Here is a 26,648-nt window from a genome sequence, read left to right as displayed (position 1 = left end):
CACATGCTTTCAGGCATAATAAAATGACCAAATGGCTGGTCTGGAATAGTAAAATGAAGCCAAGTGTTTCTTCTCTGCCTGTCCTGCATCTCTTTTCCATGGCTTTCCACAGGCGATTTTATAGCATGCAAGAAGTACTACATGCACGTGATGGTTGATTGTACTTCCTGAATCCTGTCATGTTCACTCAGAGCCCTGCAGTAGTACATTGATAAAGCCCTGTGTGTAGAAATGGATACACACACTTAAATAGTTCTGCAGGCAGATGGCTGAATTTCACATTAGTATCCCAGATGGGAATATCTTAATAGAGCAGCCACCTGTCAAAGTGATCTCAAGGCTCAGGTCAAATAGTAAATTTTATCTAGTCTTTGGCAGGTGATTCCTGCTGTCTCACAGTCTAATGGATAACTGACTACTTGCTGAGCATATACATGCTATTGATTACTTTTCACTCAGTGCTTGCGTGGGTAACTCATATTTAAACTAATTTAGAAGAAAAAAAAGGAAAAGAGAAAAAAATGAGAGAGAGAGAAAGAAAGAAAAGTACGGAGGTGATGTTTGCTCCCTTCCTCTCCTGGTGAGTTGAGAGGCCTTTCCCCTGTTGCAAGCATGGAGGCAGTGGACTGATGCCCAGGCAAGTTCAACTTCCTATCGCTGATGCAGTGTGGAAAGTTGTATGCCATCAAGAGAGTGAGACTGCTAAGTCAAAATGTGGTAAATATACTTTACTTACTTTTCCAGAAAGCTTGAGAGAAAACCAAAAACTGATTTTCACCCTCTAATGTTATATACCCCTTTTTCTCCTTCATAAAGCATTCCACTTACTTTCCCATCCCTCTTTTTTCCATAGGAAGATGAATCTTGTATCTATCAGTAGACTAAAAATTATACTTAATAAATTTTTACTCTGTGTAACTTAATGATGTTTGTGATTATTCTTTCAAAGAAAGCTTTTACAATGAAAATTAGAAGTGCTTCTTCAAGGGTTAATTTGGGGATTTCCAAGACATTTTCTGATCGCTGAAAAATTTTGCTGGGTTTTTCAAGGCGTACTGTAATTGTGGCAGTTTTAATAAACCCTGGTCCTGATAACTGCTTATCTTTGGCATTATTTCCAGGGAATCGTAAACAACAAATGTACTGTCTCACAGACCTAAGAAAGAATAGCTGTATGTTCTTGTAATCAAGCCATAATACGCTCATCATTTGACATTTTAGCCTGACTACCAAGCCTGGAATTTTTAGGACTGGAAATCAGATTGGTTTTTTTGAAAGGATAAGAGTTTAAATGATGGTGGTGTGGGAAAAGGCTTAGAATGTATTTTTATAATACTTTAAAATGCCCAGTGGTCCTAATATTTTAAGTGCTGTGCTGTCAAGCTAAAAACAGTAGCCAAGTCTCACTTTACATGTGTAATTTACAATAAGCATGATAACCTGCTAAGTATTTAGCACCACAGAAGTGGTAATGTACAAAGCTGTATGTGATGTTTCTCATAATCTAGTCTGGAATTACAAAACTAAACCAAAGTGTGTTTGTGGGATCAAAATGTTAGATTGCCTGCAGAATTGCTTGCTTTCACTGTATCACCGTGTGGAGGTAATGTGTAACATAAATTAAAATAATAGTGGATTTAGGTGACTTCTTTTTTCTTACAGAAAATAGTATGTGGTCATAAAAGGAGCAGTGGTGTATTTATCAGTCTGGGAAAGGGAAGCAGGTGAAAAATGTCATAAAGTCTCTAAAAACAAATTTCAGCTCAGGTTTAAGTTTTTATTCGTGTTTTCAGGTTCTTAAAAACTGAACTTGCTCAGACCATTCCTGAGAAAGCCTTGCAATTGACTTTTAAAACTCTGGAAAAGTTAAAAAATACTTCTTGGTAGTTATGATCACTGGGCGTTACACAAGGTTCCTGAGATAATTCTGGTGCTTCCATTATGAAATATGAAGTGAGTGGGCAGGTATTGCATGGCAGGGTCTTGGCAACACTTTGCTTACATACACATTTATTAATACTCCTGGTTCCTTGAAGCACAGAGATCAAGTTTCCAACCTGCTGTTATTAAAAGAGAAAAAGCAAACCTGAAAAGGACAGATTAGTTCACTGAGCCTAATTGGAAAAGCATTTCATTAGAACGGGTCAAAAACCTAGTCAAAGAGGTCTGGCAATCTTGGTATAATGGTACATTAGGGAGTGCTTCTCACTAAGTATGGTCTACCCATTCCTTAATTAAAATGAAAATGATTTAAACTGCTATTACTTTCCTCTGCTGTTTGTTTAACATAGTTAATAAAGGTATCTAATTGTTGGAAAATTGACAAGGTTCTCTCATAAAAGATGGCTCTCAAAAATAACTCTAATAGCTGAGGTCTGAAAATTTTGGGGTTTTTAACGACATCTTTAAAAATCCTTTGCCATTCGAATGCACCAAGATAGCTTCTGCTTTCATGAGATCCTTTTTCCTTCTTGCTGGACTAAGTTCCATACGGGAAAAAGTGACTTTGCTGGAGCTCCTTTGAAGCAGACTCCAACAGCTAATTAGACATGCTTCAAAAAATACCTTAACAGGTAGGCTTGTTAGACAAGGAATTAATCTATCGAGGGAAGAGTGAAAAAACAGAGGCTAGTCTTGGGAGTAATATGAAAAATTGCTGAACAAAAATCTTTGGCAAGTGTTAAAATTGTGTGCAGGAGCTGGGAGCTGACAGGAGGCAGTGTTGAGAATAGTTTCCATAAAATCTCTGATTGCTACAGTTATCAGGAGCTGTTTGCTGGAATATATTTTCCTTTTATTGCAGGGTCAGAGGATTACAGAAGTAAATTCACCGGGAAGTGTTTCATGGACCTTGTCTGTCCTGAGAAGTGTCGCTGCGAGGGAACAATTGTAGACTGCTCTAACCAAAAACTCACCCGATTACCCAGTCATCTTCCTGAATATACTACTGATCTGTAAGTGCTGGCTTTCCAAGATGTGCTCAGCAAGGCATGTTGGTTTTCCTAGTTTTTAAAGGCTGTAAAAGGGACTCAGACCAATTCAAGGCACCTTCTACTTCAATCCCTGTATGAAAAAGGGGAAGTTAATTTTATTTCAAAGGAGCACCACAACTCTGTTATTTCCTTAGCATTCATGCCAACTGTGGGGATGAGAAAGGAGCCATGGCCCTGTGCATCAGCTGCCTGTGTGTGTCTTCTTGAAGTGTTGACCTGTTATGTGTCCCAAGCTGTATGGTTCCTTTCCATTCTACCTTTGAGTCCTTTGTCTTTGCATCTGGTCATTTTTATTTAAGAAATGGATTAATCCTTTTGAGTTAAGTCTGTGATCAGGAACTCATTCCATCTCAGCAGGGCCTGCTACTTAGGTAAAATGGCTCTCACTAAAACTGATGTATTGTTAAACTATAAGTGATTTTATGAAATTTATTTGCTTTTAGAGATTCTTAGGAATTATAAACACAGTATACTGCTAAAGAGAGTGTGAAAAAACATATTTATTACTAAGTAACTTATTTTCTTTTGTTATATTAGTAGCCCCTTCAAACACAATTCTCTTTTTGTGTTAGTATTCTATTTATTGTACTTAAGGTATTCTATTTAAACCCCCATAAAAATTGTTGATATGAAGTTAAAATAGAAAAATATGAGAGAGAGACATTCAGAAACACAGCAAAGTCTCTACATAGGAAAATGGAGCTACATGTAATCAGAGAAATAATTTTGCATCCCAAACCTGCCAAGACAGTGGCCTTTGCATTAATTTTGAAGACCAGTAGACTTTGATGGGAAAGGACCTGAAATCACATCCTTTCTGTTTACATGAACCACATCTCCAATTGCATGTCTTCTGTAGCAGAATGTGTGAGGGAGGTTTAGTCACGCAAATAAGGCTTTTTCTTCCTGTGCATTGGAAGAAGAAGGCATTCTGATGCTGTCCTTTGGCATTACACTCTTGAAGGCATCCTAAGCTTTTACTATAGATAGTCTTCTATGTTCCCTTTCCTTCAAAGCTAAACTCTCTTTACTCTAGGAGTCTGAGAGAGATGACAGATAGTGTCTTGCTTAACAAAGGTCATAGTTCTCTGGGTGGCAGCCCTCTATGTCACAGAGATATATCTACAGACGTCTGTGAAGTATTAAATGTCTTTTTGTTTGTTCCTATCAGGCGTTTGAATGACAATGATATTTCTGTTTTGGAAGCTATCGGACTCTTCAAGAAATTGCCAAACCTCAGAAAAATGTAAGTTTGAGTCAATTGCTTGTTAGAATACATGCTGCTTTGGATTATAAGGAAGGAGGAAGGGATAATTTTTTTTATAGTTTAGTACTGCAATAGCAGAAATCGGTTTTTTAATGTGAATTTAAGGAAACTGAATCAGTTGCCTGTTAGATAGACAGGCCCAGTTAAACCATAGTGACAGATGAAGATTGCTAGGCTGACATTTCAGTATTCTTTAGGCTATATTTCTTAAAGTCTTCGACTCATGGAAACTGAAGGGAATTCTGTCCCAGAATTTATTCAGATGTATGCTTACCGTCAGAGGTGGCTACAAAGTTTAGCATTTTGGTTTTGTCTTTTGAATGTATTGTGCTACTCCAACTAGTGTGATTGTTTCAAATGGTCAAAGGAAAATAATATTACAAGATACAGATTACAAGGCAGCTTCTTTTGATCATTATTGTTTTAGAGAGGACAATCAATTACCTAATTTAGAGATCAGTCATTCAAATATATCTGCATAATTCTGTTAACAGTCTGAGTCCTGGCACTGTACAATGTATATATTTAACAAGAGCTGTGTTTTGGAAAGAGGATAATATGTTAGATACCTCCTGATAGTCTCTAAATGGATCTTTCTGAAGTTATTTAAAGTTTTAAACCTATGCCCCCATTGCTAATGTCTCATCTAACTATTTACTTGTAGTAAGATTATATTGCTAGAGTCAAGGTAATTTAGGGAAACCAACCAACCAGGCTTTCTGTTCTGCATTCGTTTCACGTGGTTTCTGCCATCTGGAGCTTCCTAGCCATTTGAATCCATGTAAGATCTCAGTGGCTTCAGAGACAACTGTAGTGGGATTCTTATGTCAGTTTTATTTCTGCCAGAGTTTCAGATGCAGCAATGCAGGTTTGGGGGTGGGGGTTGTGTTTGTGCAAGTACAGGCCACCAGACTTGGGAATTAATCATATACATTAGGCTAGTATTTTATAAATGATCCATAAGTTGTAGCTACAATGCACTTAGAACTAAGTTGTTGACATTGTTGAAGTGCTCTGTTGTCTATGCAAGTAGGTAGTAAATGGGAATGAAAAATGCATGGTATATAAAAGTATACACAAATAGGAAAGCATCTGTCCTCATCAAACCTTCAGGATTTATGTTTTGAAAATTGGAGAGGTGTGATAGCTGGAATAATTTCTTTCATTTTATTTAACATTTACCATAGGCAAGTTATGGTGCTGTCCTTCTTGTTCCCATCAATCACTCAGGTGGGAGGGATGCCTCGACAGGGCTGTATTGTTATGCATAAATGCAGCATGAAACAGTTACGAGAGTTTTTTTAAGAGTTTGTTTCCTGTTAAACAAAAAATCTTTCTGCTCTGTTCTTGGTGGGCGATGAGAACTGAGGTGTACCGTTGCAGTTCAAACAGACAGCAAAAAGAAGTAGTTGTGCCCTACACCTCATAAAAAGTGTCTCATAGATTTTTTTAGTGTCAGCCTCCAAGCAGAGGCTCTTTCAGTAATTTTTGTAGTTGAGCTAATTTCTTGTATTCTGCCTGGTGTTGTAAAGAAGTATCTCAATTGGAATAAAGGGATTTTCTGAAAAGGGTGGTTTTTGATATAAGTGGAGCAACATTTCAACCATAACCTTACTCAGTAGCTTGATCCTTAAAAAGTCAGATTAGACTTCTTTTTCCTAATTCTCCTAATTCCATTTTGTGAAGGGAAGGGGTTACCAGGAAAAAAACAAACAAGCAAACAAACACGCCTTTCCTTCTATGTTATTATTTGGCCTTTATTAAGTATCCTTCTGCTAATAATAGACCTCTTTCCATTATGCAAGAAGGGAAATGTAAGGAAATACCAGTGGACGGGATTGCTGCTGCTAATGGTCCTAATGCAGCTGTGTGTGTGGCAGGAATGTGATACATGTGCTCTTCATTAAGTCTTACTGCTTACTGCTGCTGCTAAATTAAGGAGGAATAATATTGATCAAACCTCTATTTTTCACTGTGTATAAGGGACAAGAATTTTTACTGTTATTTGATTGGCAATATTGACTCTGTCTCATCATATTCCTTGTCTGTTCAAGTGTTAAAGGAAAACAGCAGGTGGAGGAATCTGAAAATTGCATTGCTGCCTAGGCTTAAGAAAACAGTTCAGAGCTTTGTAGTGGCAGGCCATTAGCCTAACTCATCTTTTTTTTTCTTTTTTTCTTTATTTAATCTCTGTAATTCTCTTTCTTCTGAAATGAATCTGAATATCTGCAATCAGGATATCTTAATGGGTATTTGAACGATTGCCCTCTGATTGTCCTTCACTTCAGTTTAAGACTAGTGACAGATCCATGTCAAGGAAATTTGCAAAGAAACTACTTTAAGAGTACCTCAGTTCCACAGTGACTAGTAAAGCTCCAGCATAATTCCAGAAATAGAAGAATTAGCTCTTCCTTCCTCTTGATGGGTGTTTCATCTTGGTGCCTCCTCATCTTACATTACGCTTAAATGTAGCTTTGGTTTATAACATAAACACTCTGAGGTGGTCTGTAAATTGGACTTTAAGGAGGATTCAGATTACTTGTGTTATAAGTGTATGCTCACATTTGTTCTTTTGTCACTCAAGCTCCGTCAGTTGTCCATGTCTGTATGTGTGTTGTTGCGTATCACAGTCTCTTGGGTTTTCTCTTGGGTTTTCTAATAAGATTCCAAAGTGAAGTACTCATAGATTTGGTATTGACATATTAGGGTTGCTCCAGTGTGTAAATGTGAAAATAGTCTTTAATTATATAGTCACATAATAATTTTCAGTTGGACTCTTGTCCCAGTCCCTTGCTAGGTTCCTTATTTCCTGATTCAGTATAGTTTCTATTCTCACCGTATTTTGCCTCAGCGTAAGGCCAGTGTCCTGTTCCTCTTCTCTCTACCTCTCTGTAGCCACTGACAAAACTCGTACTCTTCTCACTCAGGCTCCCTTCCTAGCCCTCACACACAGTTACTCCACTGCATTGCCTTGAGCTGTTTTTATAGCCTTCATAGATCTTGCTGGGGCCCCCTCTCTATCCAGCCAAGGACGTTACTTCTTAATACTGCCTGGAACAGGTAGAGTAGATACTTGGATAGAGAAAAGTGCCCAGTCCCAAACTTTGCACAGTCTGTAGCTGTGTCCTGCACTGTCTTGAGAGACATGAGAAGCTGTCATCTGAAGAAGAATCTGAAGTGAAAAAACCTCTGGAAAATTAGCACCTAAAATTAAAATTTTCAAAAAAATATGTCTTGCAGTCTCCTTGGATTGTGGCAGGAATCTTAAATCTATTTGTTAAAGACTAAGGATTCAGCCAAATCCTAACAGATTTTCACAGGGAAGATGTATCCTTTGAATAAAACACCTACATGGTAGTTACCAATTAACAAATTTGAAATCAGAATTTCTTTGAGTGGCTTTTCACAAAAAGATTATCAGAGTTTTGAGATACGAGAAAAATTGTATTTTGGATAGCTTTATTTCCTGGAATAGGTAAACTTCCTTCTTTTGTTTAAAAAAAGAAAAATAAAACTAAAAAGTATCTACCTCTAAACATGAAAAGGACATCTGACAGTTCATTCCATTAAATCTTGCCAGTCTTATAAAGTAAACATTACAAAAATGGGAAGTGTCAGACCACCTTTGTAATAGGTGGTACTGCTAATCCCACCTCTAATATATAATTAGCTTTTGGGGTATGATTTGTCAGTAAATATTCCTCCTAAGCCAAATCTTATTGTATGATGCGTCAGCCCAGGACTTAATACATTTTAATGCAAAACAAAATTGAATTCTTGATATAGAAATGTAAAGGTCACAGATCCATAATGCAAAGTTATGCCACATTTTATTTAGGAATTAAATTGCTAAGATTACCCTGATGGTTTTTAAAAGGTTAATGTGTCTGCATATGCCTTAAAAAAAAAAAAAAAAATCAACATCAATAATTAGCTGCAAAATCCCATATACATAATGCTATTTTCATAACCTAAATTTTAATCCATCTTTATGTTTAATGTTTTCTACAGTAGAATAAAAAGGTTGATAGGTTGATGTAGATTCCTGTAGGCAGATCTAACCTGGTCCAGAAGTAATTTACTGGGTTCTCCAGTGGATTTTGCAAAATGCCTTGAACTCTGTGTTGCTTTCAATGCGTTCTTACCATATTACCTCACCTGATCTTGCAAGTGTAAAAATATGACTTGTCTCTGAAAGCTGAAGTCACATTGCAGTGACTTCCAGGCTCCAAGAACTGTGTTGCTGGTATTTTGCAGGGTGGTTAGAAAAGAGCAGTTTGAATCTGCCTAAAGTGCAGGAGAAATACAAGGGTGCGTTTCTGAGCTCCATAACAGTGGGAGCAGCTCTGTGACTTGGGTTTTTGGGGGTATCCTACCCCTGTGAGATAGAAAGGCTCCAGGACCTGCTGCCCTCCAGGCCTGGGAGCTGGAAGTTTTTGCCTTTCATGGAGGAGTATGTTGCCAGTGGGAGATCTTCTCACTCAACGCAGCAAGATCTCGCATCAGGCAGGGGTGAGGGGTGACACTACCATTCACAGAGGTAAGGTTTTGCCTTTTGTGGAAGGGAGCAGTTCTTTGCTTGCAGCAACTACCAAATTCAGCATGAATCAAACACTGGAGACCCCACGACTCCCTGGGACTACCTCAAGTTGTTAATCAGTGAAAAAACCCTCCAGTGCTTGGGGACTCCCATGGCAGTGGGAGCCTGGAGGTATCTTCTGGCTATGGCAGACAGGTTCAAGCTCCAAAACCCCCTGGGTGCCTAACTCAGTGGGAGCAAGGAGATACATTTTCTTGCTGAAATGGGATGCTGACCCATAGGGAGAGGCTGCAGCTCCTAGATGTCAGCTCCAGAGCCTGCCCACTCCCCAGTGCCTATGGGAAATCAGTGGGACTGGCCATTCCCACTGAGGTCCTGGCAGCTGTTTCTGCAGAGAAAAAAATGGCAATGAGCTCACATTCAAAACAAAAAGGTGAACTGCCATACTTCATGCACTGCTGGGGAGAAAGAGGACTGAACTCTTTTCTTGGAGAACAAGAACAATAAAAAATATTTACCTCGAAACCTGAAAGGGACATCTGACAGTTCATTCTGTTAAATCTTACCAAAGTTACAAAGTGAACATAAAGTATGGTCTTATAATAGGAAGTGTCAGGCTGTCTTGGCAATCGCTGGTACTGCCAACCCCACCTCTAGTATATAATTGCCTTTGGAGGCTTAATTTGTCTGTAAATATTTCTCTTACACTGAATTGTATGGAGTGTCAGTCCAGGATTTAGTACATTTTACATGCAAAATAAAATTGAATCATGATAAAGTTTGCAGACTAGAAGTCAGTTTAAAAAACAGAATCTCAAGTTTCTTGGGGAGGTAAAAGTAGTTTGTGTGCTTGGAAACAGCTGTTACCTGCTGTTCTTTCCCCTAAGCATAAATTTTGCCATGGCAATTGAGGTTGCAGTCATCTGTCACTTGTTATACAGAAACAGACTTTATTTTCTGGAAATGATATTGTACAGAGTGTTGTGGTACGTGGCATTTGGGCTCATCATGTACCTCCCTTTTTTTCCAGTGAGGCCATCAGTCTGCTCTGCTGAATGAATGTAGGAGTGTCACTGGGTGTACTTTACTGTCTGCCTGTAGTATTTTAAGACTTTCAGTGCCATTCTGCCTCTGAGAACAACTCACTCTATAAAAGCCAGACAGACTGTTGGTAAAAGCTGTAAAATCTTTGGTGAGTGAGCCAACTAGGGAAGGTGCCCCGCTGGACCCCTTGTTCACGAACAGAGAAGGACTTGTGAGCCATGTCATGGTTGGAGGCCGTCTTGGGCAGAGTGATCACGCAATGATAGAGTTTTTGATACGTGGAGAAGCGGCGAGGGGGGTCAGCAAAACTGCCACCTTAGACTTCCGGAGGGCAGACTTCGGCCTGTTTAGGAGACTGGTCGACAGAGTCCCCTGGGAGGCAGCCCTAAAGGGCAAAGGAGTCCAGGAAGGCTGGACATTCTTTAAGGAGGAAGTCCTAAAGGCACAAGAGCAGGCTGTCCCCAGGTGCCAAAAGACGAGCCAGCAGGGAAGAAGACCGGCCTGGCTGACTAGAGAGCTCTGGCTAGAAGTCAGGAAAAAGAGAAGAGTCTATGACCTCTGGAAGAAGGGGCAGGCAAGTCAAGAGGACTACAAAGGTGTAGCGAGGCTGTGCAGGGAGAAAATTAGAAGGGCCAAAGCTGAGCTAGAGCTCAATCTGGATGCTGCTGTAAAAGACAACAAAAAATACTTCTTCAAATACATTAGCAGCAAAAGGAGAGCTAAGGAGAATCTCCAGCCCCTAGTAGATGGGGGAGGGAACCCAGTGACCAAGGATGAGGAAAAGGCTGAGGTACTTAGTGCCTTCTTTGCCTCAGTCTTTAATAGCAGGGCCAATTTTTCTCTGAGTACCCAGCCCCTGGAGTTGGAAGATAGGGACGGGGACCAGAATGGAGCCCCCATAATCCAGGGGGCAATGGTTAGTGACCTGCTGCACCACTTAGACACTCACAAGTCTATGGGGCCTAATGAGATCCACCCGAGAGTACTGGAGGAACTGGCAGATGTGCTCACCAAGCCCCTTTCCATCATTTACCAGCAGTCCTGGCTAACTGGGGAGGTCCCAGCTGACTGGAGATTAGCTAATGTGACACCCATCTACAGGAAGGGCTGGGAGGAGGACCTGGGGAACTACAGGCCTGTCAGCCTGACCTCAGTGCCAGGGAAGCTGATGGAGCAGATCATCCTGAGTGCCATCGCATGGCATGTAGAGAATAACCAAGGGATAAAGCCCAGCCAGCATGGGTTCAGGAAAGGCAGGTCCTGCTTGACCAACCTGATCTCCTTCTATGACAAGGTGACCCACCTAGTGGATGAGGGGAAGGCTGTGGATGTTGTCTATCTAGACTTCAGTAAAGCTTTTGACACCATTTCCTACAGCATTCTCCTGGAGAAACTGGCTGCTCATGGCTTGGACGGGTGTACTCTTCACTGGGTAAAGAACTGGCTGGATGGCCGGGCCCAAAGAGTGGTGGTGAATGGAGTTTACTCCAGTGGGCGGCCGGTCACAAGCGGTGTTCCCCAGGGCTCTGTGTTGGGGCCAGTCCTGTTTAATATCTTTATCAGTGATCTGGACAAAGGGATCGAGTGCACCCTCAGTAAGTTTGCAGATGACACCAAGTTGGGCAGGAGTGTTGATCTGCTTGAGGGGAGGAAGGCTCTACAGAGGGACCTGGACAGGCTGGATCGATGGGCCAAGGCCAATTGTATGGGGTTCAACAAGGCCAAGTGCAAGGTCCTGCATTTGGGTCACAACAACCCCATGCAATGCTACAGGCTTGGGGAAGGGTGGCTGGAAAGCTGCCTGGCAGAAAAGGACCTGGGGGTGTTGGTTGACAGCTGGCTCATTAATATGAGCCAGCAGTGTGCCCAGGTGGCCAAGAAAGCCAATGGCATCCTGGCTTGTATCAAAAATAGTGTGGCCAGCAGGACTAGGGAAGTGATCATGCCCCTGTACTTGGCACTGGTGAGGCCACACCTCAAATACTGTGTTCAGGTTTGGGCCCCCCACTCCAAGAGAGACATTGAGGTGCTGGAGCGTGTCCAGAGAAGGGCAACGAAGCTGGTGAAGGGTCTAGAGCAGAAGTCTGATGAGGAGCGGCTGAGGGAACTGGGGTTGTTTAGCCTGGAGAAAGGAGGCTGAGGGGAGACCTTATTGCTCTCTACAACTACCTGAAAGGAGGTTGTAGAGAGGTGGGGGTCGGTCTCTTCTCCCAGGTAACACGTGATAGGACAAGAGGAAATGGCCTCAAGTTGCGCCAGGGGAGGTTTAGACTGGATATTAGGAAATTTTACTTCACTGAAAGGGTTATCAAGCATTGGAACAGGCTGCCCAGGGAAGTGGTTGAGTCGCCATCCCTGGAAGTATTTAAAAGAAGTTTGGATGAGGTGCTTAGGGACATGGTGTAGTGGTGGTCTTGGTAGTGTTAGGTTTACGGTTGGACTCGATGATCTTAAAGGTCTTTTCCAAGCTATATGATTCTGTGATTCTGTGATCTTCTCAGCAAATATCTTTCTTCCAGAAAAATGCAACAGTATTGGGGTTTTCCTCCTAACATATACTTAAAAATTCCAAACACATCACCAACAGACAGAAATATTCTAGGGAAACCCCCACTCAGAAAAGGCTGTTTGTATGATAAAACTACAAGATTCAAGGGGAGACCAAGCAGAGCCTTTGCAGTTGGACTGTGCTCTGGTGGTTGTTCTTGTGGGAAGTGGTGTCAGTACCACAGTGATGAATAATATGCTGTAATGTTAAAATTGACCCAGCAGGTACAGCAGGATGAATGGTTCTGTAAAGTCTGAATAGAATCCAGCTTGTTCTGTATCAGTTATAAGATCAACAGAAATAACATTATTATAAACTTTAGCCATAAAGTAAATAAAATCTGACTGAAAAGTGAGCTGTGTGAACAATGTCACCTTGATAGCTTCTTAGATCTGTTCATTTCCTATTCAGAGCCCCACAAAAAGTAAACCCAGGCTTTCTGAAAATTTCTTTTGACTTCTTGCCCAAAATAAAAGTCTGGATATAGGATTAAACTTTATCACCAGGGTAAATCAGGGAGTTCTTATGGAAACAATAACCTTTCTTGAGTGACCAGGTTGACTACAGGTTCCCATGTGAGTCCTGCCAGAGGGAACAGGTATCTTGGGAAATACTCAAGATTCATTTTCCACTGTCTTCCAGTATTTCAAGAACAATTCCTTATAGAAGCTTAGCGTTGCAAGAGGATGGGGCTTTTCTATAATGGGAGTTTGCTGTAAACTGTCAGAAGTTTTTTGTCTGATAAAAAAAATCCTTGTCAAGTGCTATGATCATATATGAAAGATTCTTTTAGTGCGGGGAAGGACAGAGTAGAGCTCTCTGAGTTGCAGAGCAGGCAAAAGTTTCATTGCTTTCATTTTTCAAGGTTTGTATCAGCTGATTATTTTTGCTGGTAATTCTAGACTGAAAAGTATGTAATTTTTTATGTTGACTATTCTAGTAGGTCAGATTTTAAGGAGGATACTTTCTTTTTTGAGTGAGTAAGTGCTGTCATCTACCTTTTTTGTTATTGTTGTTGCATTCTGATACGGGAAGCTTTAATTTTACCTATTTATTATTGTAAACCTTGTCTTTTCTCTGCCTTGCAACTTTGATTTTACCATAGCATTTAAACTTGGATTTTCAAATATTTTGCATGGGAAAGGTATATATAATTGCCGCCTTCTGAAACTGCTAGCATATTTTTGGATAATTTTGTGTTGTTGAAATTATCAGGCATTATTAACTCAAATGAGTGAAGTTCCCTATCGACAGAAGTTCTTTGGCAGCAATTAAAATTCAGATGGTTTGCATTGTACAAAGGTGCCAATTCCTTTGCAATTATGGCCAGCCTTTTTCTCCAATATTTGCTCTTTTTTGACGTGAGTATCTAATAATCCATTAAAATTGCACCCATTTTTAAATATATGTGACTAAATATCTTTTAGATGGTAAAAACTAACTAATAAAACTTTGTAACTACAAGAATAGGTCAGTTTGCAATCTGTGAATTGAAAGTCAAAGTCTTTGTGTATTATAGTAACTCACCCTCCTTTCCCACTACAAATATTTACTTATTTATTCATTGATTTTTGTGCAAATATGCATCATGGCATGATCTTTACCAGGAACGGGATCATTGGGAGCAATTATTTATGCCAGTGTTCAAAAGAGATGCTGAGCTATAAACATTTTCACTAGAGAAATAGCTGAGCCCCAGAATTAAATGCATATGTCAGAATATCCTTCCTTGACTTGCTTTGACACTGAACATAAACTCTTCATGTGAGTGTTAGCACAAAGTACTAAACTTCTGGAAAGCAAAATCTGCATGTAAGTATTTCTATATGTTTTTATGTTATTTTTGGCTGATTGCTGGCATACTCCTATTCTTTCTGATCACGGAATGCACAAGAGGTGACGGGCCACATGCTGTAGGGCCCACTATCTGACAGTTGTTCAGCAGACAGAAACCAGTGTACTCAAGTTTCCCACATGAAACATATCTCCAAGACTCAACTTTTTTTTTTTTTTTATTAAGTGATGACTTCTGCAAAGAGCAAGACCCACATTATTTCTATCTGAGGCCAAGCTGTCCTGTTGCCATGTCTTCTGTCAACTTTTATCCCAACAACATTGCCTGTTCTTCTGAGCAGAGTATCCCAGGTGTTAATCTGATACCTTGTCATTTGTTTTATATCACCTGGAATTGGATTTTGAAACTATTAGTCATGCTGCCTGTGTACTGGGATCATTTCTGGAATAATGTGCTATTCAGTATGAGTAATAGTGTTGGAATTTGGCATCTTTTGGGGAGCAAGAGCATATCTTTTACTTTCTCTTTTTTGTTGTAGACAGTAAAACAAAGAATAGTGTTTCCTGTCATAAACCTAAACAAATAGGATTATTCATCATAATCTATACAGGGCATCATAGGAGATGCTTGAAGGACTGAGGCCCAAGGTTTTAATGTGCTTAAGGCCTTTTATAGGAATGTTTTAAATAATTAAATAATTAATATTTGAATGTATTTAAATAAATAAATTTTATTTTTATGCATCTCTGATGGCATTTTATCATTCAGCAGTTTTCTATTCACTGGGTTTTTCACAAATATGAAATATTCAAAAGATTAATTTTGCATTTCATCAGAACTTCATTTGACTTCGTAGATTGAAGTTTTCCAGTGTTGATCTATAAGCAAACATCTTGACACTGTATAGGCAAAATAAATATTTAGAAAATAATGCTGTATATTGCAGTAGCTGTGAACTGAGCATTAAGTAATACTCATTTTGAGTGGTGATGTTAAATTTAAGTGCCTGGGAGTTCATGAGTGCACATATTAAAATTTGTATGAGATACATGCAGTCACACAGTTTTGTATGTTAGTCAAGTGTTGAGTTTAAAAAGAGTAAAGGTCCTGGTACACTAAATAAAAGTGGTCCATATTTCAATGTGTGGTACCTATTTCAATGGTAGTAACATTAACTGATTCTTGCCAGATGAGCACCCAGTCCCAACCACGGTCCATAACTTCATGGACATAAATCAGATGTTAGAAACCCCCACTTATTGTATCCCTGAGACCCTTATAAGCAAGAATGACATGAGGTGTAAGAGCTAGTAATTCCATTAGTTTAAATACTCTTGATATATCTGATATAATTGTGGTTTTGATGAGTGAAGGGGAGCTATTTGTAAGTACAGTAGGTATACTTTTGAACTTGAATGAATGTCTCTCTAGATAACCACTAAAAGGCACATATTCTTCCTATCTTCCTCCTTCCAGTGTGATGACGTATGTTTGGAATAAAACACTAAAAATTTTATTATTGTGACTGTTGTGTCCTTCCAGAAATCTAAGCAACAATAAGATCAAGGAGATCCGAGAAGGCACATTTGATGGAGCTTCAGGAGTGCAGGAACTGATTCTGACAGAGAATCAACTGGAATCAGTGCATGGACGAATGTTTAGAGGCCTCACAGGGCTAAAGACATTGTAAGTGCAAAGGCCTGTCTTTCTCTGTTCCTCTGTAAGTTGAGTGGGAGTGCTCAAGTTCAGCAATGCCTGCTAAATTATCTGTTACTAGACAACAAGCTTTAAGGCAGGGTCTTGTATCACTGTCATCAAGTCTTCAATATATTTCTAGTCCTGGGTAGGTTTGAGATTTATCTGCTGTTTCTGTGTAAAAACAGATTTTCAAGAATTTCAGGGGTAACATGATGGTGAACCTGTCATGGATCAAATTTGGGCATTTTTAATCATTTAATACTTTTATTATTTTGTTATTTCCTATGGAAACAAGGCATGTAGGAACATGTTTGCTATCTATTAGTCCATCCTCCTAGTCCGCCTCCACCCAAATTGGAATTGTTGGTCTACTTAAATCAAACCTCAGAGTAGGCTAGAAGCCTGAAATTTTTAATATCCTACAAACTATATGAAATCAGTAGGTAGGGAGAGAAGAAAGACTCCAGTTATTGCTGCCACCAAAACAGGTATAGCTAAGCAACTTTAAGGCAGGCATGACCAAACTGTTACAGGTCCTGCTGACAGCAGGTAGCTGGCCACTCACTCTGCACCAGGTGTAGTAGCCCACAAGCACAGGCATGGCTTTGGACTAGCCACAGCATGCTCCTTCTTGCCCACACCAAGTACCATAAAAATTATGTGTCAGTATGTTATTAATGCAGTTGTGGTTGGGGAGAGTGTGTAGGAGACATAGAGCACAAATGCATAAGAAATCAGTTGGGTATTACTTTTGTGCTTAGACAACCTTTGTAATTTATTTCTGAGAACTAATGCTTTTACATAAACTCATAGTACCTAACGCTAATTTATTTTCATGTTAAAAGTTATATTGGAAGAAGGATCACAGACAAGATTTCAAGATGATGTCTAATCTACCCCATCCACCATCCTGAGAAGCAGTCAGGGACTAGGCTTCTGGTGACAGCAAAGACTCATGCCAGACAATGTGTATGATCTGTACATGAAAAATACCTCTCTTGCATAGTCTTCCCTGCTGTAGAAAGAAAGCACTTGACTAGGTGGATGCTGTCAGTAAATAGACTCTAGGAGTCAAAGTGCAATTTAAAATCTGCAATGTATTCATTAGCAGCAAATACTTCTTATGTTGCAAAGTATCATGGCACAATTACTTCAGTCCTTACTCAAGTGTAAAAAGAAAACCAAGTTTCACTTCAAGGACTTTGACCTGTAATGACGAATAGGGAACTTTTCTTTTGCTGTTCCTTTAACATTATTTTTCTGTGGTTACAGCCATCTGTCCTTTAATTTGATGTATGCACTTTACTAAGGGATTTGAAAATACTGTCTGTAGATAAAAAATAAATTTTTATACTGTAAAGCAGCCTGTGGCAGTACTCCTAAACAAAATTTAGCATTTTTTAATAAAAAGATGCTTAACATTCAAGCTATCCTGCTGACCTGACCTACATTTCCCTCTAGCTGACAAAGCAGTCTAAATATACACAGCATGATATGAGGATCTGTAAGTATAAGTTTTCCTTCAGAAAGGGCACAAAGTGCATGCTGGACCATGATATGAAACCAAAGGTTTTGACTTGAAGGACATATATTTCTACCCATTAATTGACTTTCTTTGAGCATTAAAATTGCGGTCTTTTACAAAGAGGCCACATTGGACAGGGTCATGGTCCAGTTTTTAAAAGACTGTATGCTTACTGAAATGTAACAAATTGCTGTGCAAGATGTATTGTCATCCAAATTTGGCCATCCCATCTTGCAGTACTACTGCCTGATACTTTACATACAGAATCAAGAAAATGTTTCCTACTGCTACTAAGCCACTAAGGGCGTTACTTCTCTTATTTACTACACTATTCATTTGACAGCTTGTGGTCTTGACCTGGCTTTCAGGCAGCTTAGTATTCTGTGTGTAAGGTGTGTGCCTCTGTGCCCTGTGACTCTTTTCCGACATAGTTTCACCCCAGTTGCAATACCAAAACTATTGGACCATAGTGGCTGTGATGGTAACTGCACATAGAGAACAGTAATGCAAAAGCAATATAATGTCCAGGTCTTAAACACTGAGTATTTCAGATTACACTGTGAATTACTTCCCAAACATATCTAATCTCTCTTTGGTGTTTTTCAAGTGTCTATTGATGTAGTATTTAAACACCCAACTAGTGGATACCAATCTGAGATTTAAATCCAGACTTCTAAGGGAGTCTGAATGTTCATTGTTCACTGCATGAATCTGATACCAAGGAATTAACAGTCCTCAATTTGGAGGAACAATTCACTGGACTAGCAGCATGAGCTGCATATTTTTTGTGGATTTTTGGTATTATGCTTTAATTACTGAATAATTTTTCACCTAAGTAGGAATATCACAACTGTGTAGTGATGTTTACAGACCCAGATATTGATTGGCATGCAGTGTAACAAATACACATGAGCCTTTTTTGCTATGGAGTGAAACAAGTTACTACAGTCTTTCAGATTAATTAGGCTTTATGATCCAGTTCATTGTTACCATAACAACTCAGAGAGATGTATCTTCCAAAACACAGCACTGATTCATCTGGTACAAGCACTGAGCAAAGACCGTTTTATAGGATGGTTACTGCTTTCTGTCTTGTCAATTAATGATTATAATGACATTTCAGAGCTTGTGTTAGGTCTGGAAATCTTTCCTAAGCTATTCCTTGGTTTCTGCTCAGGATACTGTTTCCTTCTCTACTTTTGCAGCATGGCTTACAAAAACATCCATGATAGGAGTAGAAGTAATGCAGCTAGTATTGTTATTGTCACACATTTCTGGCAGTCTTTCTCGATTGATCTCTGAAATACATCTTCACTTACTCTCAAATATTTACTAAATTAAGACTTTAGTGTTTATTTCAAGTTTGCCACTAGTCATAATTTTAATTGCATACTACTTTCAGATGTGGAGCTCCCATCAGCCTCAAATGTTGTGTGGAAGAAATGCATTTTAAGTGCATGAGACAATGTTTACATGAATCTAGCCCTCCTTTAGCTGTGTTGTACTTCAGCAATCAATAAAAATAGAGTACAGTGCTTGCCAAAGCATCTGTTGATGCCCTAGATAAAGGACCTCCTATCCTGAAATTATACCCCCTTCCAGTAGTTCCTAATTCCCTGTTTTAATCCTTGCAGGATGCTGAGGAGCAACTCTATCAGCTGTATAAACAATGACACCTTTGCTGGACTAAGCTCAGTGAGGCTTCTTTCGCTGTATGACAATCACATCAGCACTATCACCCCTGGAGCCTTCAGCACATTAGTCTCTTTGTCTACAATGTAAGTTATCTTTTTATGATACAAACATGTCATGATGCTGTTATTCAATGCTTTCCCTTTAAGAAGACAATGTTTGAGTTTCAAAATCAAACTACTTACTGTTCATATATGGAAAATTTCATTTAGGGAAGGAAAACCCCATCCTACTGAAATCGCAGGTTTGGAGGATTCAAGGTGTGATTTAGAAAAACGTTTTAATTGCTTCAGCTGGAGTGGCTGACAACTTTGAGGTTACCAGTCTCAGGCAGGATGACTGCACGTTTTGCTGTGTCACACCTAGTGCAGTACACAGCAGAAGCTCATGTAAAACCATCTCTGCAGATTCAGAAGTGCATAGCTTATCATACACTTTAGCTCCCTGAAGCTGCTTTAGTTTCAGTAGAGTCTAATTTTGTAAGAACAGCTTTCTTGGATTTCAGTTAAATCAGTTAAATATCAGAAGAAATCTACTAGCTAATGCTTAGATTTTCAGAAGAGCCTAAGTGGACAAAATACTCCAGTCCTACTGAATGTGAATTTGAAAATCCCAACCTAAGCTGTTGTGATAATTCTCTTATATTTCTCAATCCTTCTTTGAAGTATTTCCCTTGCTTCTTAAATATGTTTACATGCTTTTTGTAGTGTGTCCATTTTGATAAAATACAGACTGATAAATATGGAAAGAAAGTCTGCTGTTTGTTTCCAGCTATGACTGGGGTCCCTGGTGTTGCTGTTAATGGAAGTTGTCTGCTTAATGCCCTTCACACTGCCCTGAAAATACATCCTAATTGTCCAATCAAAACAAACTATTGGTGCTATTGCATTTCAGGTTTTGAAAGTATTCTCCATCATAGAAAAAAAGAAGTATTGAATCTCAGCTGTTTTGTTGCTCACACTTTCATTTTGTTGTTATAACTTTTCACCAGCAAATCAGTTATCATTCTGGCATTAGCTCCATGCAGCATAAAGAACCGAGACTTTTCTTCCATTTGCTTTCTGTAGTCCCAAAAGCCTCCTCGAAATTGAAGGACAAAGAGAGAAGCACAACCAGATTATTTTTATTAACTGTTTTCAAGTCACAGGTCAAAGTGAGTGGTACTTGCTGAAAGCTTGTTCTCACTGTGCTGCAAGCAATGCCTGCCTGCTTTTCGCGCAATTGTCTCTCCGCTTACTTCTGCGGATCCCTTAATAGCGGTGACTCTTTGAATCAGTCTATAAAGTCCCTACCTTGTTTGCATAGGAGCATCTTTGCTATGTTTTGTTAGAAGATAGCCAAATTTCTTCTTTTTGCAGCTGTGGATAAAGATTATTACAATTTCTAGCAACAGCAATTAAAGCTGCTGCTAATTAGAATGCGCTGCTTTGGCACTGACTTACAGTCATGTTGGTCATGGTAGGTTCCTAGCTGTGTCTTGATGAAAAAGTTTGTTCTTTGACACATTTTCACTCTGCGCTTGATCCACAGACAGGAGAAGGTGTGCTTTTGACTCCTTTAGACATTGGTTTAAGGCCATAGTGATATTTCACATACAAATGCAAAATTCAGATGTGTTCATTTCCTGGCAGTACTCCATTGTAGGTGGATATATTAGATGATAACACTACTGAAGATAGTATGACTGCTTTTCCTGTTCAACCCACACTTTGTGAGTTAATTGGGTATTGTAATGACTTATTTTTGCATCTATTAATGTGAGCCAGAAATTCATACAACGTTTAACATTTCCATTTTTATCTTGGCATATTTACAACACTAAAAAATATTGCTTCTTTTCTTATTACTCTTTGTGATTCAGCCTCATTGATATCAAAACACAAACAGCTCTGAAAATAATGCCCTGACTAATGGTTTTCAATAGAGGAAGAACATCTATTTTGTAAGTTATTGATAAAAAAATAGCAGTTTTTATTATTTATTACTAGTTAAACTAGGTACTGTAGCATCCTAATTTGAAGTGTGCTTGCACTTCTGCATAGAGAGTTCAGTCATGTCTTTCAGTCCTTTACACAGTCAAGTGGGCATGTTTGCAAGTAGAACTGGTTTTCCATGAATTAAACATGCAAATATTCTGGTATAAACTTAACCTGAATTCCAGGTTATATTTTCAACCTAATTTCGACAATATCCAGATGTGTTTTGGCATGTTTTTCTAACAGGTCACTAGAATCCATTTAAATAGTTAATATTCTGTGGCTTCTTTGCAATTTTTAAGAGGCACTTGTAGTAGGATATGCATATTTCATTCCTCAAAACTTCTGTTCCCCCTTGATTTTAAAAATATGTCTATGTCCTTGAGTAAACACTTAGGAATCTAACGTTAGTACGTCATCTTTGCTAAAAGCTTGATTGCTTTGTTTCTGTTTGAGTGGTTAAATCACTGTCTTACGTGTAGGAACTCTGATTACTAATTATGAATTTTTATAACTATTTGTCTGCCCAACATTACTGTTTGTGATTTGAGAACTCTACTTGAATAGCCAGATGCCAAGATAAAGCTTTTGCAAATAATTGGCCTTTCCAGACTTTCAATTGCTTTTCAAGTGGAGTAGGGAGTCTCTTGTCCCATGTGACACTTTATAGAGAGCCTTGATCTTACATTTTTTCCAAAAGTTGCATCACAGTCTTGCCATGGAAAGAACACGTATCTAAGCACATGTATGAACTTTATACTACATTAAAGCAAAAAATCACTGCTCTGCAGTTGGACAAAGGATGACATTTAGGTGTTGCTAAAGTGGCAGGAGGATGTGTGTAATGCGTGACAAGATAAATTTGTCCTTTTTTCCCCAGTCATTTGAATTTCTCTATTTATTCATTTTACATGTAATAACTTAGTTCTTTCTTAGTTCCTAAGAAAAGCGTAATCCAAATTCTAATCCAAGGGTTTAATAAATTTTAGGTCATATGTTAACCTGTGTTTGCCAAGGAGAAAATGCGGGTTTGTGAATAGTTACTGCTGCTCAGGTAGTTAGCAGTAACACATTAAGTCAAAGCAACCTCTCCTCTGTAGAATAGGGATAATTACTATTTTGATGGGAGCATTTTATAGATTGAACGCTTGAATGTTTCTGGAAGTTTTTGATATGTCCCAGTAAGATGCTCTCTAGATGTGCAAAATGTTCTTTACATTCCGAGCTGCTGGTTTTCCAGAAACCTGATTATATACACGTGCTGTTTGTTTCCAATTGTGGATTATTTAATTCTAAGGATTTGTGTCACAGAAGTTGTTCTGTGAATATGATCTTGCCCTCTTCCATCAGTGGAACAAATGGCCTTTGAAGCATTGCTTCACTTAGTGTTGGAGGTTTAAATACTTGGCTTAAACACTCTGTATGTCAGTATGGAAAATATACAAAGCATCCTGCATGTGGTCCCATTAAGGATTAAAGGAAATGGAAAACAATTCAGAAGGAAAGTAACTAGAACTAGAGTAATGCTTTCAGTGCTTTTCTGCACATTCTGTCTGAAAGCTTCTATGTAACCTGTTCTTTTTCTCACCTTCATACGGCAAGTTAGCCTTGCCTTTGAATCCTAGTCAGCATGAAGTAGGTTGAGTATTTTTGTTATAAATAAAATATTTATATTTTATTATAAAAGTATTTTATTTATAATATTTATCAATATTTTTACTAAACATTATGCTGAGTTTTTTCCTCCCCCTAGTTCTCCCTCTACAAAATGTACAATAGTCTATGCTAGATCCACATGCAATTACACACCCAGAGCTCCAGGCTAGTGCAGTGATTGAAGTATGCTTTTTTACAACACAGAGAGCAGCTGTAAATCATATTGTGGGTATGTGATGTTGGCCTAGAACCTATATAATTTAGGAATTGGTTCGGGTTTGTTTTCTTGCTGCCACACCTCAACTATGCCATATGTTTTTGTCTTCAGCACTATTGTTTTTTGAAGGAATTGCTTGGCTGAAAACCTAATGTGATTTTGACTACATGTTTAGTTTTGTAAAAGTATGTTGCAAGTGAAGACTTACAAGGTCTTCAGCTACTACACCTGCAGCTGAAGAGCCTGTTTCTTTAGGGCCTTAAAATTTTTTGTCTTTAAGATATGCTATGCTTTAGAGAGATTTCATTATCATCTTTTTTCTGTACTACCAAAATAATAACTCCCGGACATATTCACATATGATTTGAGAATTCCATCAGCGTTAGAGACTTCATTTTCCATGCATGAGGCTCTGACAGATCATTTTTCTTCGATGAGGCAACCTCAGAGTGAAGCTATTGATTCTCCCTGTCTTTGTACATAAGATAGTCAGCCTTCTTTTTTTACTGGGGATATCAGCGTCTTTCCTTCATCTGAAGTTCAGTAATAAAAAAGCTTACACACAAATTATGGATAGGTGTTTCAGTACAGCACTCCAGTAAAAAGTTTTTTTCCAAGATTCTCAGCACTAATTCTAGTTAGTTTAGAAAGATGGTTGCTTAAAATAACTGTCACTGTACACTCCTTTCATTCAAAGGATCACAACCTATTCAGAAATAGAAATGAATAATATCTTTTCTATACTTACTATCTATGTTACAGGTGCTCCACTGAGAAATTGCGATACATCTATGCTTTCATGACTTGACAACAGGATGTTTTTTAAACACTGCTAACTCAAGCTACGTTAAGAATCCATTCCTCTCACGGAGGCTGTCAAATTGTTGCTTTGGGAACTGCACACCACAGTGCTGCAGCGAGGCTGCAAATGTATTTGAAAGATATTTTGGGAGCTGTAGCAAGATGCTTTTCACTACAGATATACTGACCTTAGAAAGCTTCGTAAGAAGTGGCTCAAGCTGACAGTGCTGCTTAATATATGTATATATGTACATACAGAGTGCTATCCTTACTACTTCAGTGGGAAACCCAAATTCAGATTGCCAGTGGCTCCCACCTGGCACTGGTTTGTATGGTCTGTAACACAAATGAGTGGAAAACATGAACGTACTGGGACAAGGAACAGTGTGCTAAGCCAGCTTGGCTGTAGACATAGGGAGTGGTATGTGTAGGTCTGTGCTAAGGGGTAGCAGTGCTAAACTTTTCCATGGCATTACCCGAAGTAATGACATTGACGATCATGCATATGTGGGTGCAGTGCGTAAGCTGAGTTTAGACTTGCGTGTGAGCTGTAGCTTGGGTTGAAATCCACTATAAATACAGCCCTGGTAGTGATGTGAGTATGTCTGAATAATAGTTGTAGTAGTAAGTACTTTGGTTTATAAACTTATATATATATGCATGTATATATATTTCAATTATAACCCTAGTCCTAGTATAAAACCTGCATAGAACATCCCTGATCTGTAGAACAGAGGAGGATCTCACAGAAACAGATGGCAGGAAAGAGCTTGGACTTGGAACCTCTCATCTTTCTGTAGTTATTTCAGTATTTCTGTATGTTCATGTTTGATGCAATTATGTTTTGTTCTGTTTCAGTAATTTGCTGGCTAACTCCTTTAATTGTAACTGCCATTTGGCCTGGCTGGGAAAATGGTTGAGGAAGAAAAGAATTGTCAGTGGAAATCCACGCTGCTTGAAACCCTTTTTCTTAAAGGATATTCCAATCCAAGATGTAGATGTCCAGGACTTCACCTGTGATGGTAAGAAAATCCGATTCGATTTGGTGTTTATGATAATGTTGGCAGCTCTGTGAGGACCTCCCTTCCTATCAAACAATACTGCACGGTAAACAGTTTAGTGATGAGGAAGATAGCCATCTAGAGCTGAAGATCATTGTTCCCTATCAGGAGTTTATTTTTATTCTTGATTTCCAGTTTCTGAATTTCTACTGTCTACACCTAAATATAAGAATGAATTTATTATAGACAAATGCTCTGCTTTGTATAATCCCAGTATAATCCTGGCCCTTCATCCCACTTCCTTATGCATACACTTAGTTAACACTCTGAAGCCAGTGGGAATGGTGCTTGCTTGAAAAGTCTTAGTTTTGGATACTGTTCAGTTTCACCAATAACAGGTATGAATACAGGGAAATAACAAAACTTAGATATGATTTGAAATGACTCAGTGATGCTTAATGCTTTGCCAGGTCCATATAGGTTTTTAAATAAAAAAAAAATCCTGACATTCCTTTCATTTTCCAGGTAGTTCTTTGTCTTCTGATCAAGCAGATTTTAAAGAAAATAATGAGATAAATTGACTGATGAATGCACTGCTAACTTGACTTGTAGGCTGTGATTGCCTGTTAAGACCAGATATGCTGGAGCTGCAGTTAGTCATACCTCTAAAGAGACCATAAGAGTGATAGAAGTTTCCTGCTTAGAGTAGAAATTAATTCCTGTCCTAGTCGAGCAATCTGGCAACAGGCCCAAGTGTTTGGGCTCAGAGCTCAAGGCACCCAAGTTTAGTCATTAAAGAACAACTGGCTTTTAGTTTGTGAGAAAAAAAAATCCTGGTCCACAAAATGACATTCCACATGTGGAAGCTATCTCTATCATACAGTCACTCAGACAGCTGTGGTGAATGGAAGGTAGATGGTGGCAGGGTGTAAAACACAGAACATAGGGGGAAATTGAATATGCTGAAGAAACATGCTCTTTCTGCAGGTTTGTGAAAGACTTTGAATTTTGTTTCCAGTCATTAAGCTCATTAAGCTTAGCTGGGGAGAAAAAGAAAAAAAATCTTCCCTGTTCTTCTGTAGGCTGGTCATGCTTCTCCATCCCTCTGCCTACAAATGATTCCCTACTCATACATGTATTGTAATTCTGTTATCTTGTATCAAGACTTCCAGTCTTATTCTTTAATCTCATGGGTACATCAAGCAGAGAGAAGAAAGAAACAGATCTGTCTCAATTAGTCCTTGCATCAGTTTAAAAAAGAAAGAAGGCGGCACATAATGACAGCTGGCTGTGTGCTCTTGGATTGCAGCACTGTGTCTCCGTGCTGGTCAACTCAGGCTGCCTGTACTCACAAACAGTTGTATGATTCCTCTCACTGTCATCTAGAGAACGTGCCACTAAGTGTTTCCTTTCATACACATCATGATACTGTAGTATGCATTTGCCTTATGTTTTGCAAAGCCTGTTGCTTTTGGGGAAGATCCATGCTTTAATGTTCTTAACTTCACAGAGTTGGTTTCTTCTGCAGAAGCCCTATTGTTCTTCAATTACAAGATTTAATCTGTTGTTTACGGACCTTTGAATCCATTTTTGGAGAACGTAGATATTTTTATGTGTGCACAGATGGATCGCCAGCAGTGGGAAGTATGCTGCTCAGTTTGTTGTTTGCCTGGTTATCCTTGTCAAAAACAATGAGGTTTTACAATTCAGATGATAAATGAAGTGCCAGGCTGACTTTAAAAACTAAAAAATTAACATCTAAAAGCTGAATTAAAAAAAAATCTACCTAAAGCAGAGTAGATCATGAATATTATCTGTCTAGATGAATTTAAGGGCAATGTTGGGGTCAAGTTCTCCATTTCAGCTAGTACATGGGGGGTGGGGGGATGATTTGG

At 38.9% G+C, this 26,648-nt stretch overlaps 1 protein-coding gene across 2 annotated transcripts in view; it reads left to right on the top strand.

Moving 5' to 3' along the window:
* Nucleotides 1-26,648, top strand: part of SLIT3 (slit guidance ligand 3) — a 538,149-nt gene that overhangs the window by 408,269 nt on the left and 103,232 nt on the right. For both annotated transcript variants that reach the window (XM_072873643.1, XM_072873644.1), the window contains 5 exons: nt 2,804-2,954; nt 4,165-4,239; nt 15,730-15,873; nt 19,045-19,188; nt 24,611-24,774. In XM_072873643.1, coding sequence (XP_072729744.1) covers nt 2,804-2,954; nt 4,165-4,239; nt 15,730-15,873; nt 19,045-19,188; nt 24,611-24,774 — 678 coding nt within the window. The remainder of the gene's footprint in view (nt 1-2,803; nt 2,955-4,164; nt 4,240-15,729; nt 15,874-19,044; nt 19,189-24,610; nt 24,775-26,648) is intronic.

This window comes from Ciconia boyciana, chromosome 9 (genome assembly GCF_034638445.1).
Source record: "Ciconia boyciana chromosome 9, ASM3463844v1, whole genome shotgun sequence".
NCBI classification, from domain to species: Eukaryota; Metazoa; Chordata; class Aves; order Ciconiiformes; family Ciconiidae; genus Ciconia; species Ciconia boyciana.
Note: the sequence above shows the minus strand (reverse complement) of the source record. Positions and strands in the feature narration are given on the sequence as shown.